The following is an 18,515-nucleotide window of genomic DNA, read 5'->3' as shown; positions in this document are numbered from 1 at the left end:
TAAAATCTATACTTCACACAATAAAACATCTAAAATCTATACTTCACACAATAAAACATCTAAAATCTATACTTCACACAATAAAACATCTAAAATCTATACTTCACACAATAAAACATCTAAAATCTATACTTCACGTTACTAGATCCAAAACGTTACCATAAAGTTCAAATTCATTTAATCCAAAAAAGGAATAAAATATTTCTCTCTACTAAGTATAAATTTTAAAAATAAGGCCAAAACATTAAACAGTTTAAAATCAAAGACGTTTATTAGTATTTTATCTTACAAAAGTTTGTACGTTACCATAATTTTTTATGGTTTAGATATTCATAGCGTAAAACGGTAAGATAATGTTAAACATGTATGCCATCTTAGAATGTTTTTACTAAACTATTTTTTATCATTCAAACAAAAGACAAAAACGGTGCGATGAAGTGTAAAATACAAGAATTTAAGTGTGAGATAACTGTCTGAGATAATTTTATTTTCTGTATAACTCTCAAAAAGGTCAAAGGAAAAACATTTTCATTTTTGGTGTCACATCCGCGTCATTGTTGTCTCTAGCTGATATTGCATAGTTATATAATAAGACATATTTATTTTGTTTTGTATTATATGCATTGTATATGTAGTTTTAAAACTATGCTCTTTACGACCCAGTTATTTAGATACTCACATAGCAGAGTTGTTTTATTATTTACCTGTTTATATTCTAAATTAAGACTTCCAATTTCAGATTTATATTTTATTAGTAATAAAACCAAATATATGGCAAACGTGAAGAATTTGTAATTATTTATATAGATTGTGCGGGTTAGTATATTAAATTAACCAATCGCGTCTTTGAAAAAAGAAGAGCAATCTCATGGAACCGACAAGAAAAAGTCTGAAATGTTTTTAGTTCGTTTCAACTTTCAAGCGAGGCTTCAACATTAAAACTTTTATTTGATATCAAGTTTATCAGATCATATATTTCAAACTAGAAAGGGTATAATATTTCGTTATCTTCGCTTCATTTTAGGTTGTATTGGTGAGCTGTTAGATAAAGCTAGTGTGACAGATAAAGCTAAATGTTACAGATATGGAATTTATCATCAGATATCAATGTAATGATATGATTAAATTATTATATATCTTCTGCAACAGCTAGTCAAAAACAACTATCAGTTATAAGTTAACCTTGCAACAAAGTCGCTACGTGATCGGTCTTGGTTTTATCATAAATCCGTTTCAAAAGTTTGCAAAATTACAATACCAAGTAAGTAATCTAGACTTGTTCATACGTACATTGTGTACATAATGATAATGGTTTATAACTCAGAGCTAGTTATCAAAATAACTACAATTGTACTTTTTACAGTGAACACATAATTTTCAGGACTATTTAAATGTGATTTTAGAATTGATATTTCTGAAGTAAGACGGCATTTATTATAAAAACAGGTACGTGTTTTATTTTCTCACGTTTCTATCTTAAAGCCATACATCTGTTAAAGACAACAGACAATCTAAAGTCGTTTTAATATTTCAAAATACTTTATTTAAAAGCAGAAAGATCATGGAAGTAATCCTAATGTCGATATAAAACGTTTTAGCTTTGTGGCGGTGTCGTCCTGTCGCTTTGTTTATAAGCCAATCCTTCGATTTCAGCCGAGCGGCAATGTGACATCGCGACAACACACTACACGAAAACGCGCCGTTAGGCACGCATCGTTATCGACAGGACAACAAGACAAGTTCAACAATGCACCGTTTTTTGGCTCTTTGTCGATTTGTGGCTTCGGCTTTGTTGTTCCAAATCAGCCATCATAAAATACTCAAATAAATTAAATTAGGTTTACCACGGCCAATGCTATTTTCGAAAAAGATTTTTTCGATAAATTTGACTTTTTTATAATTGTCTTAAATATGATATGCAAACAACCAACTTTTCGTTAGATGAAACGGGAGTGTCACATTGAAGATAACATGATAATTGTTACGTTGATATTTTTTATTCTCTTAAACAAAACATTAGAACTGCGACAAAAAGATCCTTCCGGATATCTCAGCAGAACGAGAGATGGGCTGTGAATCGGCAAACCGTACTCATGGTGAGCTATTGTAACTCCCCACCTTCCGTCTTCGTGCGTCGTCAATATTACTTTAAAAAACGTCTCCTCTGAAGCAAAGACTGCACGGTTCAAATGTTGTCCATAATTTCAAAATTCGCCCCGGCGGTTATATGTTTTCCTGTCATGTATGAAGAAAAACACTTTTATAAATATTCTTCTCTGAATTGACAAAGGTTAACATTAAATTATTTGGCATGAAACATTGTGTTGACGACCCCAACTAAGACTGGTTTGAATTAAAGCCCTTAGATCAAATGGTGGGAATCATTGATTTTCATTATGTACATAAAGAAAACACTTACAGAAATATTCTTGTCTGAAGGAACAAGGCTTAGAACTTTGACATTTGAAATATAATATCGTGTATAGGTCCGCAACTAAAAATATTTTCAAAATGTTCCTCTTGTGTCGAAATTGGCCCTGTCTCGGGGGGGGGGGGGGTCATAAACTTTCCTTATATTTATAATGTAAAAAGTTAAGAAATCTTCATGTCTGAAGGAACAAAACTTAGAGCTGTGATATTTAATCTATAAATCTGCTAAAGTAGTTCAAATTTTGCTTCTAGTAACAAAATTTGCCCAACAAGGCGGTAATAGGTCATATGGTTAAAATTGAGAATGTCTTCTCTGCATTGTCAAAGGCTAGAGGTAAGATATTTTATTAAGAAGACATCTACCAAGTTTGTTCAAATTAAAGCCCGGCGGTCAGAAATTGCCTACTTGGGGTCAAGGATTTTCCTAAAATGTTTAAAGTAAATACTTTAAAAAAATGTTTGAAGGTACAGGACTTAGAGCTTTAAGAATTGATATGTAATATCATCTGTAGTTCCCCTACCAAAGTTGTTCAAATTGTGTTTCTAGTACTGAACTTTTGCCCCACCCGGATGATCATAGGTTTTTGTTTTTGTGTATATAGTTAACTTAAGATATCTTCTATGAATTGTCAAAGGCTAGAGGTTAGATATTTGGCCCGAAACATTGCGTAGTAGACCTCTACTACGATTGTTCAAATTTTGCCTCTTGTGTCAAAGTTTATCCCACCCGGTCCTACGGTCAAAATTGGCCCTGCCCAGGGAAAACCTTGATAGCAGAAGACCTAGAATTTCATGGTGTGAGCTACTTTCTTGTCCTTTGATGTACTGCTATAAAATTTGGAACTTATGCACATTTTTATATGTAAATTAAATTTTGATATCAGCTGAACTATACTTCGAAAAGTGACCTACTTTCTTGTCGTTTGTTGAAAGGTTGACCATGTTCACATTTGGGACCATTTATATAGTATAATTAGAAAAATAGTTTACATGAAGAACGGTCAATTGACTCACATCGTTCAAATTCTTGAAATAAACACTTCATATCACTGCATTCTCTCATTAATAACAGTCCGAACATTGAAAAGGCAAATTAAAACGACTACACATTCAAATGGCTATTGAGTGCCTGAGCAATAAAACGATTAAACGTGTATCTAAACGACGTTTACCTTTATCAAGTTGCTTTTGTTTACATACATGAACTATTTAGATATGGAAAGAGATAGTGTGGCCATTTTTTTCCATTCATAATTGTATAAATTATGAATATTTATATTTGTCTATATAATTTCCTTTAAATTACGAAATTGCCCCTTACATGTTCATTTTCGGTACAATAAAAATGTAATAATATTTACAAGATAAGTTTACCAAAATTCTTTCTAGCGCAACACTAAACTTATTAATATGGTTATAAACTGGAGTCCAGGTATAGAAGCTGTGAAAAAAAGATTAACAAATATCTACAATATTTACATAAATAAATACATCTATATATAGAAATAAAACTTTGCCCCGCGTGGGCGCGGAGCGAGATTTAAGAAATAAAACGGCAGGGGCGCGGAGCGAAAACACACTTATTAACGCCCCCGCTAATTAGCGTGTTTTCGCTCCGCGCCCCCGCCATTTAACTTGTTAATTATCGACTTTTCGCTTTGCAATTTATTTTGCAATTTTGCTTCTTTTCTTCTAGTACTGTGTTTACATCTAAACTCAAAGTCAAATTTCCTGATATCAAAATAGCCCCGTCCATGAAACAAAATGGCGCGCTCTATATCCATATGCATTCTGAATGCTTTGGCTTTTTAGATGAATTTTAATATCGTCGTGTCTCAGTGACTTTCTCTTGCAATTTTATTGTGATGAATGCTTACGAGGGATCACTTCGTTTCCAGACTTTTATACTTCACAACAGAAGGTGTCAAGTGCTCTGTGGCAGCTGTAACACGTTGCCCCATACTTCACTTCAGTGTTGTTATATTTTTTCTGGTCCTTCATTGATGCCAGCACTATTGAGTGTTGAGAATTGAGTACCGCTCAAGCCGGTGCTAGGGGTGTGAGGGATGTTGCACATATTCATAATCCCTCATGTACAGAATAAATCAAACCGTGTATGCAACTTTCTTGCAATTTTGTTGTGATTAATGCTTCCGAGGGATCATTTCGTTTCCAGGTTTTTCATCAAACATAGTTCTTCCTTCTGGTGAGAAGGAAGAATGACATAACACGAAAAATCATTACCTAGTTTAACAAGGTGTTTTAAAGTGAAACGCATTCTAAATGACATTTATAATACGTCTTTTATATAAGTCTTTATTATCAATATGTAAACATTTTCAACACATGCATCGCAAGCATAATAAACATTAACAGCGTGATCCAGTTGGTCATTAAATTTGACCCTGTTGATCATCTCTTTGATCTTTCAATCCTCAATTTTTAATCTTACCAACATTTTAAAATATTGGATTAAAAAAAAAACGTTTATAACTTGTCATTCCTTACTTAAATTATGATCAAAATTGGGTTATTTTATAAGACAGCTAAATTTATGTTATATGTTGGTTTTAAGTAGAACAACACAAAGATTCAAGCACTCTCAAACGCTTTAATTGTTTTATCTAAATCGGCCTAGAATGGCTACGGACTGACAACACGAGAAAGATATGAAAGAATATTTATAACTGTCAAAGAAAAGAGTTTTAGCCATGAAAATTGAAACTTTAAATAGCGAGCATCGTTTTCTACCATAAGAAATGTTATCAGTAGATAATGATATCATTCAGGAACTGGTACAATGCACTATTAAGGTTCTTTAAACTGTTACAGCTAGCTATAATTGTTTTTTTTTTAAATATTGGCTCATTTTTCAGTTTAAAATGCCCATTTTTTCATATATCCTTTATTCTTTGCAGCGTAGTTCAATATTATTTTGAATGAGATGCATGATTTACTGTGGCATGACACAATTTATCTAAAGTGTCGTTAACGGAAATACAAATTCATAAAACAGGCATTCATAAAAGTATCATATTATTTGGCGCTTCCCAATGTATGCATTGACCATGTTAAGTTATCTTGCATAATAAAGCACACACATTTTTTTTTTGGATATTGCATCATAAATACCATCATAACAGTTATGTTTCCCTCTCGAAACATAAGTCTAAGTCTAATCTAAGTCTGCTAATCTTCAGACAAGACTTTTTTCATAACATACTCGTTAATTTTCTGCTTCCGTTGTTTCTAACGGCGATTTCCGTAGCTTGAATTAAAAATGTAATAGCGCACGTTGCGATGTTTTAATTTTTAGTTGTTATTTGTTTCATTGGACAATTATCAACGTAAAAGTTCAAGTACGACATTTATTTGTTTACAGCCGCTAACAATTTAAAATGACGCTACTGCAAGAAATTTCTAATAAACATATTAATAGCAGCAAAAATAATCTTAAGCATGTGGAGAAAATCTTGATTTTGAAAATCAAAATAAGCTTTCTGCGGTTTACCTACATATGGATTATCAAGTGCTATCAAAGTTGAATTTATATATAACTGAACTCATACTTAATTAAAAAGTCCGATAAAGTTTTTATGGCTTACACTGCTGATGTTGGAAGCACTTATGCCAAGCAAAATATCAAAACATGTAATAACTTGGCAATTTACCTTTGTTATGTATTTAAAGTAAGTTTTCAACTATATATGTACATGTATATTGCTTCAAGTAAGATAACCTCAAAAATTATATGCATAGTACATACAACGGTCATGTCATCTTAGTAAATTAAATACATTTAATGATATTCTCCGTTTAACGGTTATATAATGAAATGGTGCAATGTAAATAAATTTATTTTTCCTTTTGATATACATGTACATGTATGAGGATTTATCATGTCATTTTTGTTATACATAAATTCTGTTAGAAAAGGTCTTTAATCTTGATATACAAACTGTACTTGGCAAAAGATCTTCTCAGCTAAATTATTGTTTGAAAACGCTACTGTGTCACACTTCACACCGCAATATATTTCAAATGTATTACTATAAATTGTATGTATAAAATGGTATGTTGCATGAAATACACGTTATTTTTGCATTATACTGTAGTTCAAGCGTAAGCCCAACATATTACATGTTTAATTATCAAAAAAGGGCCGCCTGCTTTATGGTTTGTAATGCTATACTTTGCTTTGCAGTGCTATGTTTTGCTATGCTATGCTATGCTATGCTATAATAATTTATGCTATGTTTTGGATTGTTTTGCTATGTTGTGCTACGCCGTGAAAAAGACTTATCTCAAACTTGATTGTCCCCTGGTTAGATTTCAACCAAATGATAACCAAAGATGAAAAATAGATAGAAACAAAATGATAGGAAATATGAGACTTTATTTTTTCTAAGCATATTTAACAAACATAAAAGTAAATAGTTAGATATTTCAGTTTAAATTTGAATAAACTGGCATGCATAAAATGTCGACCATATCACATTATTAGGATATTATTACTTTCATTCAGACTGACCTGTTTCGAAAATGCTATAATGCAAAGTGACGAACTGGATAAAGATCTGTTTAAGAATTGGGTGCGAGGCTCAAAAGGACTAGAATACTTACAGGAAGGTCTTCAAGAATTTGTTGGAGAAAAAGTACTGCAATGTCGTGATAATACCCTTCAAAAGATAATATTAACATTGCCATCTGGATCACCACAACAGTGCAACCAGTGTACAGGAAATAATCTTTCTCCTGAACATTTCAACTCTACAAAGGCATGTAACAGATGGACATGTAGCCAAAAGACCTCAAACAACTGTTTTGGAAGCAGACCAGTCGGACGTAGGAAATGTCCTGATGGCATTTGTAGTAAATTCTACGATGCAATTATAGATGAGCATGCATTTAAAGACCCTTTATGGAAGAACACATACCCAAGTACGTGGTGTTCGGATCCTGATGGGTGGAGCTATGCAAAATGTTTCCAAAACACTAAAGGTCCAGGGACATCAGCTAAAGATACAGATGCTGCTGGTCTGCTGAGCATTATTATAAACAACACGTCAATACAAAACTTTGTGACCAGAATTAACCCCCATACCAGGAGTTCGTTTCATACGGTAAGTGCAGGAAACGGTTGATGATTTATAAATGATTTTATAGTCATCAATATTCTTAATTAATTACTGAATAGATCTAGATTTACTGGTAAAAAATATAATTTTGCCATTTTATTTTTAAGATAACCTTAATCGAAATGTAAACGTTTAAATATGACCTCGAACTGCAGACTTTCCTAAGTAAGGATTAAACTTATCAAAATCATTAAAACCAAGTATTCCTTAACCTTGAACAGAAAAAAATATGTTCTTTATGATTATACATATTATAAGAATAAAAAGTAAAGAGAAGTGGGAATTATGTGTTATGATTCCCTCTTCTTCACAAATGTATGTATTATAAAACTTATTTCAGGCGCGAGACATCCGAAATGAAATCTTACATAGCTCAAAGCTTGAAATCGACGAAACAACTGTGTGTTCCTATTTGGACGCGTTCATTGTTGTTCTTCAAGATCCAAAGTGTCTGATTAATGACGAGGCGTCAAAGAATGCAGTTCATAAACTAACACAGGTAATCACTTATATATTACAATATGAATCTGACTTATTTAATGTAATATATGAGTATCTGCTTTGATTTCAAGACAAGTGCTTATTGACCTTTTTAAGGGTTGACATCCGACTATCTTTAAGCTAATATTGTATATTAATTTTTAAATGAGGACTGAATTGTAAAAGATAAGTGAAACATTATATAAATTAAATTAAGTTTATATCAATAAATTTTTTACTTTTTTATACTCGATACTCGGTGTTGCATGTAAATCTGTCTCAATATGATTTAACATTGTAAAACAAACTTGTTAATGAAAGAACAAAAAAGCAATTTATAAAGAAATCATAATAATGGGTAAAGGTCACTGTTGCTAAAAATAGAAAAACAAAGAAAAAAAGGTCTCAAGCTGATAACAATAGTTAGGACTGAGACATCATTATTAAACAAAAAAACATAGCTTTTTATTAAGAATGCGACTAGTAAATGAATGCTATTGGGCTCCGTGTGGTCATGGTAAATGGCACTGTTTCTAAAAACATATATCTTTTAAAGATATATTGTAATAAAAATCTAATTGTATAGCTAGCAGTTTGTGTATTTATGATTTACTATGCGCTATAGAAGTTGAATTGTATGGGGAAGCATATAGTTTTGTAACATTCATCCTTCCGTCCGCCCCGCTGTCCGAACATTTTCCGGTCAATAACGTTGTCATTTATGGATGGTATTAAAATAATTTTGTATAAATGTGTAGCATATCGGAACAATGTGTCATGTATAACATATGGATCCGAAACATAAAGGTCAATGTCACACCCTAATTTCAAAGGAAATATTACATAAAAGGAATTAAATTTCGTTTTGTTTCAACATAATTATCATTGATGGATATATTTAAAAGTATTATGCAATTGTGTTGGATATGTTGGACATTGTAATGACGATTTGTCGCGCGCAAGAATTTGGTCCTTAGGTTAAAGATCAAAAGTCATGATATGAATTTATGTAAAAGTAAACTTATTATGTTAAGTTTTATTCCATTCCCTTCAGTAGTGAGCGTGATACCAGCTTACACGCACAGACGCTTGTGGGTCAGACCCTGCTCCCAAACGAGATACGCCCCTGTAAACACTCTATCAAAACTATTTTAATATTTAAACACGAATGTGACATCTATTTAATTACAACGATAAAAATGGTTTTCAAACAATTTTTACATACATGAAAAAATACCGTATACCATCAAATCTCAATACCATCATAACAGCTCACAGCGTGCGGATACCACAGTAACCTTTGTTTGTTTTCAAAACTGTAAACAACAACATCACCTACGCAACTATTACAACTACTAAGACCACCATCATGAATGCTCTCAGCGTGCTGATACCACAGTAACCTTTGTTTGTTTTCAAAACTGTTAACAACAACATCACTTATGTCATCAACACAACCACTAAGACAACTCATCATCACTGCTCACAGCGTTCAGATAACACAGTAACCTTTGTTTGTTTTTGAAAACTGTAAACAACATCATCACGTGCGTCACCAACAAAACCAATAAGACCACCATCATCACTGCTCACAACATGCTAATATCACAGTAACCTTTGTTTGTTTTCAAAACTGTAAACAACAACATCACGTGCGCTACCAACATAACCACTAAGACCACCATCATCACTGCTCACAGCGTGCTGATACCACAGTACTCTTTGTTTGTTTTTCAAAACTGTAAACAACAACATCACATACGCCACCAACACAGCCACTAAGACCACCATTATCACTGCTCACAACATGCTAATATCACAGTAACCTTTGTTTGTTTTCAAAACTGTAAACAACAACATCACCTGCACCACCAACACAACCACTAATACCACCATCATCACTGCTCATAGCGTGCGGATACCAGAGTAACCTTTGATTGTTTTCAAAACTGTAAACAACAACATAACCTACGCCATCATTACAACCACTAAGACCACCATCATCACTGCTCTCAGCGTGCAGATATCACAGTAACCTTTGTTTGTTTTTCAAAACTGTAAACAACAACATCACATACGCCACCATCACAACCACTAAGACCACCATCATCACTGCTCTAAGAGTGCAGATACCACAGTAACCTTTGTTTGTTTTCAAAACTTTAAACAACAACATCACCTACGCCACCATTACAACCACTAAGACCACCATCATCACTGCTTACAGCGTGCAGATACCACAGTAACCTTTGTTTGTTTTCAAAACTGTAAACAACAACATCACATACGCCACCAACACAACCACTAAGACCACTCATCATCACTGCTTACAGCGTGCTGATACCACAGTAACCTTTGTTTGTTTTCAAAACTGTAAACAACAACATCACATACGCCACCAACACAACCACTAAGACCACCATCATCACTGCTTACAGCGTCCTGATACCACAGTTACCTTTGTTTGTTTTCATAAAATTAAACTACAACATCACCTACGCCACCACCACAACCACTAAGACCACCATCATCACTGCTCGAAGCGTGCAGATACCACAGTTACCTTTGTTTACTTTCAAAAATTTTAACAACAACATCACCTACGCCACAAACACAACCACTAAGACCACCATCATCTCTGCTCTCAGCGTGCTAATATCACAGTAACCTTTGTTTGTTTTCAAAACTGTAAACAACAACATCACGTGCGCCACCAACACAACCCCTAAGACCACCATCATCAATGCTCACAGCGTGCTGATACCACAGTAACCTTTGATTGTTTTAAAAACTGTAAACAACATCATCACCTACGCCATCATTACAACCACTAAGACCACCATCATCACTGCTCTCAGCGTGCAGATATCACAGTAACCATTGTTTGTTTTTGAAAACTGTAAACAACAACATCACATACGCCACCAACACAACAACTAAGACCACCATCATCACTGCTCTAAGAGTGCAGATACCACAGTGACCATTGTTTGTTTTCAAAACTGTAAACAACAACATCACGTGCGCCACCAACACAATCACTAAGACCACCATCATCACTGCTCGAAGCGTGCAGATACCACAGTTACCTTGGTTTACTTTCAAAAATTTTAACAACAACATCACATACGCCACCAACACAACCAGTAAGACCACCATCATCACTGCTCTCAGCATGCTGATACCACTGTAAACTTTGTTTGTTTTCAAAACTGTAAACAACAACATCACCTGCGCCACAAACACAACCAATAAGACCACCATCATCACTGCTCTGAGCATGCTGATACCACAGTAAACTTTGTTTGTTTTCAAAACTGTAAACAACATCATCACCTACGCCACCATTACAACAACTAAGACCAGCATTACCACTGCTCTCAGCGTGCTGATACCACAGTTACATTTGTTTGTTTTCAAAACTGTAAACAACAACATCACCTACGCCACATACACAACCACTAAGACCACTCATCATCACTGCTTACAGCGTGTGCTGATACCACAGTAAACTTTGTTTGTTTTCAAAACTGTAAACAACATCATCACCTACGCCACCTTTACAACAACTAAGACCAGCATTACCACTGCCCTCAGCGTGCTGATACCACAGTTACATTTGTTTGTTTTCAAAACTGTTACCAACAATATCACATACGACTAACACAACTACTAAGACCACCATCATCACTGCTCACAGCGTGCTGATACCACAGTTACCTTTGTTTGTTTTCAAAACTGTAAACATCATCACATACGCCACAAACACAACCACTAAGACCACCATTATCACTGTTAACAGCGTCCTGATACCACAGTTACCTCTGTTTGTTTTCAAAAATGTAAACAACAACATCACCTACGCGATCATTACAACCACTAAGACCACCATCATCACTGCTCTTAGCGTTCAGATACCACAGTTACCTTTGTTTGTTTTCAAAGATTTAAACAAAAACATCACCTTCGCCAACAACACAACCACTAAGACCACCATCATCACTGCTCACAGCGTGCTGATACCACAGTAACCTTTGTTTGTTTTCAAAACTTTAAACAACAACATCACCTTCGCCACCAACACAACCACTAAGACCACCATCATCACTGCTTACAGCGTGCAGATACCACAGTACCCTTTGTTTGTTTTCAAAACTGTAAACAACAACATCACCTACGCCACCAACACAACCACTTAGACCACCATCATCATTGATCTCAGCATGCTGATACCACAGTAACCTTTTTTGTGTCGCCTTGAAAAGGTGACATATAGCGGTTACTTTTGTCGGCGGCGTCGGCGGCGTCTGTGTCGTTGTCGGCGTCGTCGTTGTCGGCGTCGGCGTCCCCTAAAGCTTGTCCGGAGCATAACTCAGTCACTATAAGTCTGATTGACTTCAAACTTGGTATTCATGCTTCTTTCAATAACCTGAAGTGCAGTGCACAAGGACCGGTACTCTGCAGTTCTTATTTTTAGAGTTATTGCCCTTTGTAAATTTTCATACTCTAATTTTGTCCGGGCCTTTTCTCCTCAAATATGAAAGCTATGGACTTGAGACTGCTGCTCTGCACTTATTATCCCCCGCCGAAAAGGCGGCGGGGGATATAGAAATAGTCTCCGTCCGTCCGACCGACCTTCCGTCCGTCCGTCCGTTCTTCCGTCCGACATTTTTGTCCGGAGCATATCTCTTAAAGTATTTGAGTAATCAACTTGAAACTTCATAGTTGGATAGACCTCATTGCGGGTAAGAGCAGTGCACAAGAATTATAACTCTACCCTGCATAATTTTTGAGTTATTGCCCTTTGTTATTTTTCGAAATTGATTTTTGTCCAGAGCATAACTCCAAAGGCCTATTGGTTATCAAGATGAAACTTCATAGGTTCATAGATCTCACTCAGAGGGTGTGCAATGCACAAGAATGATAACTCTATCTTTCATAATTTTTGAGTTATTGCCCTTTGTTATTTTTCATACTTAATATTTCACCTGAGTGGAGCATAACTCAAAAAGTGTTTGAGATATCAACATGAAATGTAATAGGTGGATAGATTTTATTGAGGAGGAATACTGTGCACACAAATGATAACTCTTCCCTTTACAAGTTTTGAATTATTGCCCTTTGTTCTTTTTCATGCTATTTTGTCCAGAGCTTATCTCTAAAAGTGTTTGAGGTATCAACTTGAAACTTCATAGGTGAATGGATCTCATTGGGGAGGAGTGTAGTGCACAAGAATGATAAATCTACTCTGCATAATTTTTGAGTTATTGCCCTTTGTTATTTTTCAAAATTAATTTTTGTCCAGAACATAACTCGAAAGGCCTTTGAGATATCAAAATGAAACTCCATAGGTGCATTGATCTAACTCAGGAGGTGTGCAGTGCACAAGAATGATAACACTACCTTTCATAATTTTAAAGTTATTGCCCTTTGTTATTTGTCATACCTAATTTTTCACCCGAGTGGAGCATAACTCAAAAGTGTTTGACATGTCAACATGAAATGTCATAGGTGGATAGATTTTATTGAGGAGGAATGCTGTGCACAAGAATGATAACTCTTCCCTGTACAATTTTTGAGTTATTGCCCTTTGTTCTTTTTCATACTATATTGTCCGGAGCTTATCTCAAAAAGTATTAGAGGTATCAACTTGAAACTTCATAGGTGGATGGATCTCATTGAGGAAGAGTGCAGTGCACAAGAAATATAACTCTACCCTGCATAATTGTTTAGTTATTGCCCTTTTTTAATATTTCAAAATTAATTTTTGTCCAGAGCATAACTCAAAAGGCCTTTGAGATATCATTATTAAACTTCATAGATCTAACGCAGGAGGTGTGCAGTGCACAAGAATGATAACTCTACCTTTTATATTTTTTGAGTTATTGCCCTTTGTTATTTTTCATACTTAATTTTTCAATTCAATTTTTTTGTCAAAAAGTATTGAGGTATCAACTTGAAACTTCATAGGTGGATAGATTTTACTGAGGAGGGATGCAGCACACAAGAATGATAACCTACCCTGCATTATTTTTCAGTAATTGCCCTTTGTATATTCAGCCATCAGTATTCACATAGGTTTCAAATCTGTAATCACTATAACCATCAGTTTTCATTACCAAAAGACCTCTTAAAATGGAATTATTCTGCTGTACTACATATACATTCTTCCAATGAGCAAACACATTCGGCGGGGGATGGCCATGTTGTCGTATATATGTTCTCTAGATAATAATATTATTCAAAATAGTTAAATTATATAGGGCACGAAGAATTATTACAAAACCTAATTAAGTTGTTATGAAAACTAATGAAAGTGCAATTGTCTTCAGTGATTAATTTTTATTGAAATATTCATTCATTTCTAAGTCGAAATCAGTTGTTTACTGATAAACTGTAAAACTAGACACAACAAACACAATGTTTTATAAGTAAAACGTTTATAGGTATATTACACTCATATAAATATTTTACATTACAGTTAAAAAACAACACAATACACATAAGCCAGGGTGACACAGTGACACTCCTTGAGAAAAGAAAAAAAGCTTTAACTGAACTTGACCAAAGAACAGCAGAGTCATTGCGTAAACTCGACGAGAAAGCATTGGCTGTACTACATAAATTAAAACAAGATGTTGGTGAATTGAAGGATGCCACTTTAGCTGATGTTGAAAACGCTGGAACATCGTTAAAGCAAACACTTTCTGAAGAGAGAAGGGATGCCATATCTGAAATAAACACAGCCGGGGAACAGGCAAAACAAGACATTGCTGGGAAGACGTCTCATGGTATATCTGAAATAAACACAGTCGGAGAACACGCAAAAAAAGACATTGCTGGGAAGACGTCTGATGGTATATCTGAAATTAACACAGCCGGAGAACATGTAAAACAAGACATTGCTGGGAAGACGTCTGACGGTATATCTGAAATAAACACAGTCGGAGAACACGCAAAAAAAGACATTGCTGGGAAGACGTCTGATGGTATATCTGAAATTAACACAGCCGGAGAACATGTAAAACAAGACATTGCTGGGAAACGTCTGATGGTATATCTGAAATAAACACAGTCGGGGAACAGGCAAAACAAGACATTGCAGGGAAGACGTCTGATGGTATATCTGAAATAAACACAGCCGGAGAACAGGCAAAACAAGACATTGCTGGGAAGAAATCTGATGGTATATCTGAAATAAACACAAGCCGGGGAACAGGCAAAACAAGACATTGCTGGGAAGACGTCTGATGGTATATCTGAAATAAACACAGCCGGGGAACATGTAAAACAATATATTGCCGTGGCAAAACACGATATTGATGGACGGAAAAGTGAGGCTGTCTCTGATATTTGTAATGCAAAAGAAGACGTTTTATCTGCCATCGCCAAGGCTAGTGCAGAAACTAAAGAAGATGTTTTAAGTGGGGCTTGTGGTGCTCGGTCTGATATGAGCGGCCGTTTTGTTTCCAAAGAATCCATTTTCCAAAAAGGTCTTCGGAAGCTCTCAGATGTGTTCACATCTTCAAGTTCAAAATCACGCAAGGTTCGTTTTCAACAATTCACATTAACTAATAAAACTTACTCAATCAAGTGCATTGTCTATGTGTTACAATATTGTCCAGTTACACTTTTAATTGTAGTCTTTATTTGTTTATTTGTATTGGTAAGGGTTAACGCCGCCCAAAACAGTAGAGGTCATATAGCGTTTCAGTTTTAGTGGCACAGAAAAACATCACATGCCCCTCTGTGCATTTATTTAGACACGACCGGGCACATAAGAACAAATGACGTTCGAATGTAGGAGTCGAAGCAAAACGGTTTGGGGCAACCCATTTGAAGTCAAATTTCATAACAACTTGGCCCCTGGCGCCCTTAATTGCTGTTGTAACATTATTAAGAAAAATATAGAAGCAAAATATCTATGGGCGATATATACTTTCTCATCTTATAATTAAAGCAAAAATGAACATATACGCGAAACTAAATGAACATATACTCGAAACTAGAAACAAAAGTCCTTCTGTCCCTTGTACAAAAAACTATTTTGCACTTTCTATATATTAATTTGTGTTTTGCTGTAAAATACTATTTAAACTATGTTACCCAAAAGCAAGACTCTTCTAAACACTGGCATCATTATTAATGTCACTTTTAAATTATTACAATGCGATGAAAAAAGTTTGATGTAGACATGATTTCATACAAAAATACTAATATGATTATATATACATAAATATATATAAATCTAAGTAAAGAAAGTGACTGCAGGGCTGGGCAATGTTGGTCTCAATGAATGATTTACTTTGAAAGGTCAACTACGCATTGGTATATGAAATATATCAAAACTCTGGACAGAAGAAAACTTTAATGTTTTTCCTTATATAAGTCAATATAATTAAATATCCCCCTTGGCGGGACCAACTGTGTTAAATAATACCAGTTATCTTGTCTATTGGTAATGTAGTTTACAAAAAGATGTGTTAAAGACTTTGCACTTAACAAATCTATGCAAACTTAATGGCCGCCAGTGCTGGGTCATTTTGGCCAAAACGACATGACAATTGTATAGATCAACTAAAGGCAATGCTAGAGAAAGTACATAGTTAAATGACCCCCTGAATAGAAACAAATTTTAATTCGAGGGGTATAATATTTTTAAAATGTGTAGAGGGTTTGAGGGTGATGATACATATCAAATATCTTATCTCAGGGATTTGTAGTTTCCCAGATGTTTATGACTTGTTTTATTTTTGCAACTCTATGCATACTTAATGCCTACCAGGACCGGATCATTGTTGACCCAAGGGGCGTGAATTATAAAACCGTTATAGAGGTCGACTAGGCAATGCTGCATGCCAACTACCTAAGCACTGGTCATTACAGTAACAAATGAAAAATGTGTTGCCCTTAAACAAGATCAAATAATCTAAGTGGCCTAGCGGCGTGCACAAATCAAGCTCTAGGGTACCCTGTATATGGAACAGTACTATAAAAAAAATCAAAATTGAAACTATTCATTAACAATTACAAAACACTAGTTGCCTTACATTTTTAAAGAAATAACGCTAAAATGTTTCATTAACAACAACCCTCATGAATATTATTAATGTATCTTTCATTGTTTTTACAGGAATTGCGAATCCGAAAAAGAAAAGTTAAAGGTAAATAAATTCATATTTTTTTATTTTCAATAATAACTTGAGTTTAAGTTTAAAATTCTTTCTTTATTTAAAAGTTACTATAGTGGTAAGGCCATCCTTAAACATGATTTTTTTTGTAGTGTTCCGACCCTAATTCCAAGAGTTATTTGAAATTGTAATTTATACTACAACTACGAGATGTTTTGTTTGGAAAAATAAAGATTTACTACCTGCTTTGATGACAACCTAAGATTTCATTAACTTGTCCTGACTTCAAAATGTCAAAAACTATTAAGTGCACAAAGAAGGGAGGAGTGTAGCAATTCCACTTCTCATTACTATCGATTAAAAGAATTATCCTGCAAATATTAATCTGGTTGGAATGTAAATATTTGAAATTAAATGACTAATGACTGAGTATTTCTTCTAGCTCTGATTATTTTTTATTCATTTATTTTGGGGTTGTGAGGTCTCCTTTTTTAAATAAAAGGGATACACTTGAAAATGTAGATGGTCTCGCCTACTACAAAATCATATTCTCCCAGTTAACTGCATTCACTAGCAAGTATAATATTAAAGCAGCATGCCCCTAGATGAGCGGAAATATTTCGATAAATTTACACTTTAGAAACATGTACTAAACATTTAGGAAAAGTTGATCTCGAAAGATTCAAGATTCGAGTAGTATTAATTAATAATTGTGTATAATAATTATTATCTTATAAACGGACAATTACAAGGAATGAAAATAAAGCAAAAATCAGCGTATGGTTTGTAAATTTTTGCCATTAATTTACAACTCAGGAAAAGGAAATAAAATTGATAATTATTATTCTTATAATGAAATGACAGGTGTAACTTATATAAAAGTAATGGCCGATAAATTTTCAGCAATTTTCCCGCGAAAAAATTCACTACTCAACAAATTTTAGTGAATCAAAGCCAAAATTATTTAAATTGATTTATGTAAATAGTAATGTTCTTCTGGTAATTTTTTGGGTATGTGTAAAAATATGTATATACACTATGCGGCCTAGTTCCAGACAGTGGTCCATTTTCACATCCATTGATGCATGTATATTATTTTGAAACAAAGTTGCTATCAAATTTTGCTTTTATACTAAACATAAATTAATCAGCTTCGTTTCAAAATTTATTCTGATTTAATATGTCCACTATAAAGACCAAAACTTTATATGTGTTAAACCTTCGTGAAGGTACAATTATGTGTACATATAAGCAGCGTTTAGTGGCTTGAATAGAATGATCGTGTACAGCTTCACACGGTGTGTAAGAGAATCATTGTTACGTATTGTTTACTTAT

At 34.3% G+C, this 18,515-nt stretch overlaps 1 protein-coding gene across 1 annotated transcript; it reads left to right on the top strand.

Annotated features, from left to right (window-relative positions):
* The first annotated feature begins 6,935 nt into the window (after positions 1 to 6,935).
* Positions 6,936 to 15,117, top strand: LOC132732621 (uncharacterized). Its single transcript, XM_060719093.1, has 3 exons — positions 6,936 to 7,553; positions 7,909 to 8,067; positions 14,530 to 15,117. The coding sequence occupies exons 1-3, from the start codon at positions 6,981 to 6,983 to the stop codon at positions 15,115 to 15,117; spliced, it is 1,320 nt and encodes a 439-aa protein (XP_060575076.1). The 5' UTR covers positions 6,936 to 6,980.
* Positions 15,118 to 18,515: the final 3,398 nt, after the last annotated feature.

This window comes from Ruditapes philippinarum, unplaced genomic scaffold (assembly GCF_026571515.1).
Source record: "Ruditapes philippinarum isolate M1 unplaced genomic scaffold, ASM2657151v2 ctg7479_1_1_1_1, whole genome shotgun sequence".
Classification (NCBI taxonomy): Eukaryota; Metazoa; Mollusca; class Bivalvia; order Venerida; family Veneridae; genus Ruditapes; species Ruditapes philippinarum.
Note: the sequence above shows the minus strand (reverse complement) of the source record. Positions and strands in the feature narration are given on the sequence as shown.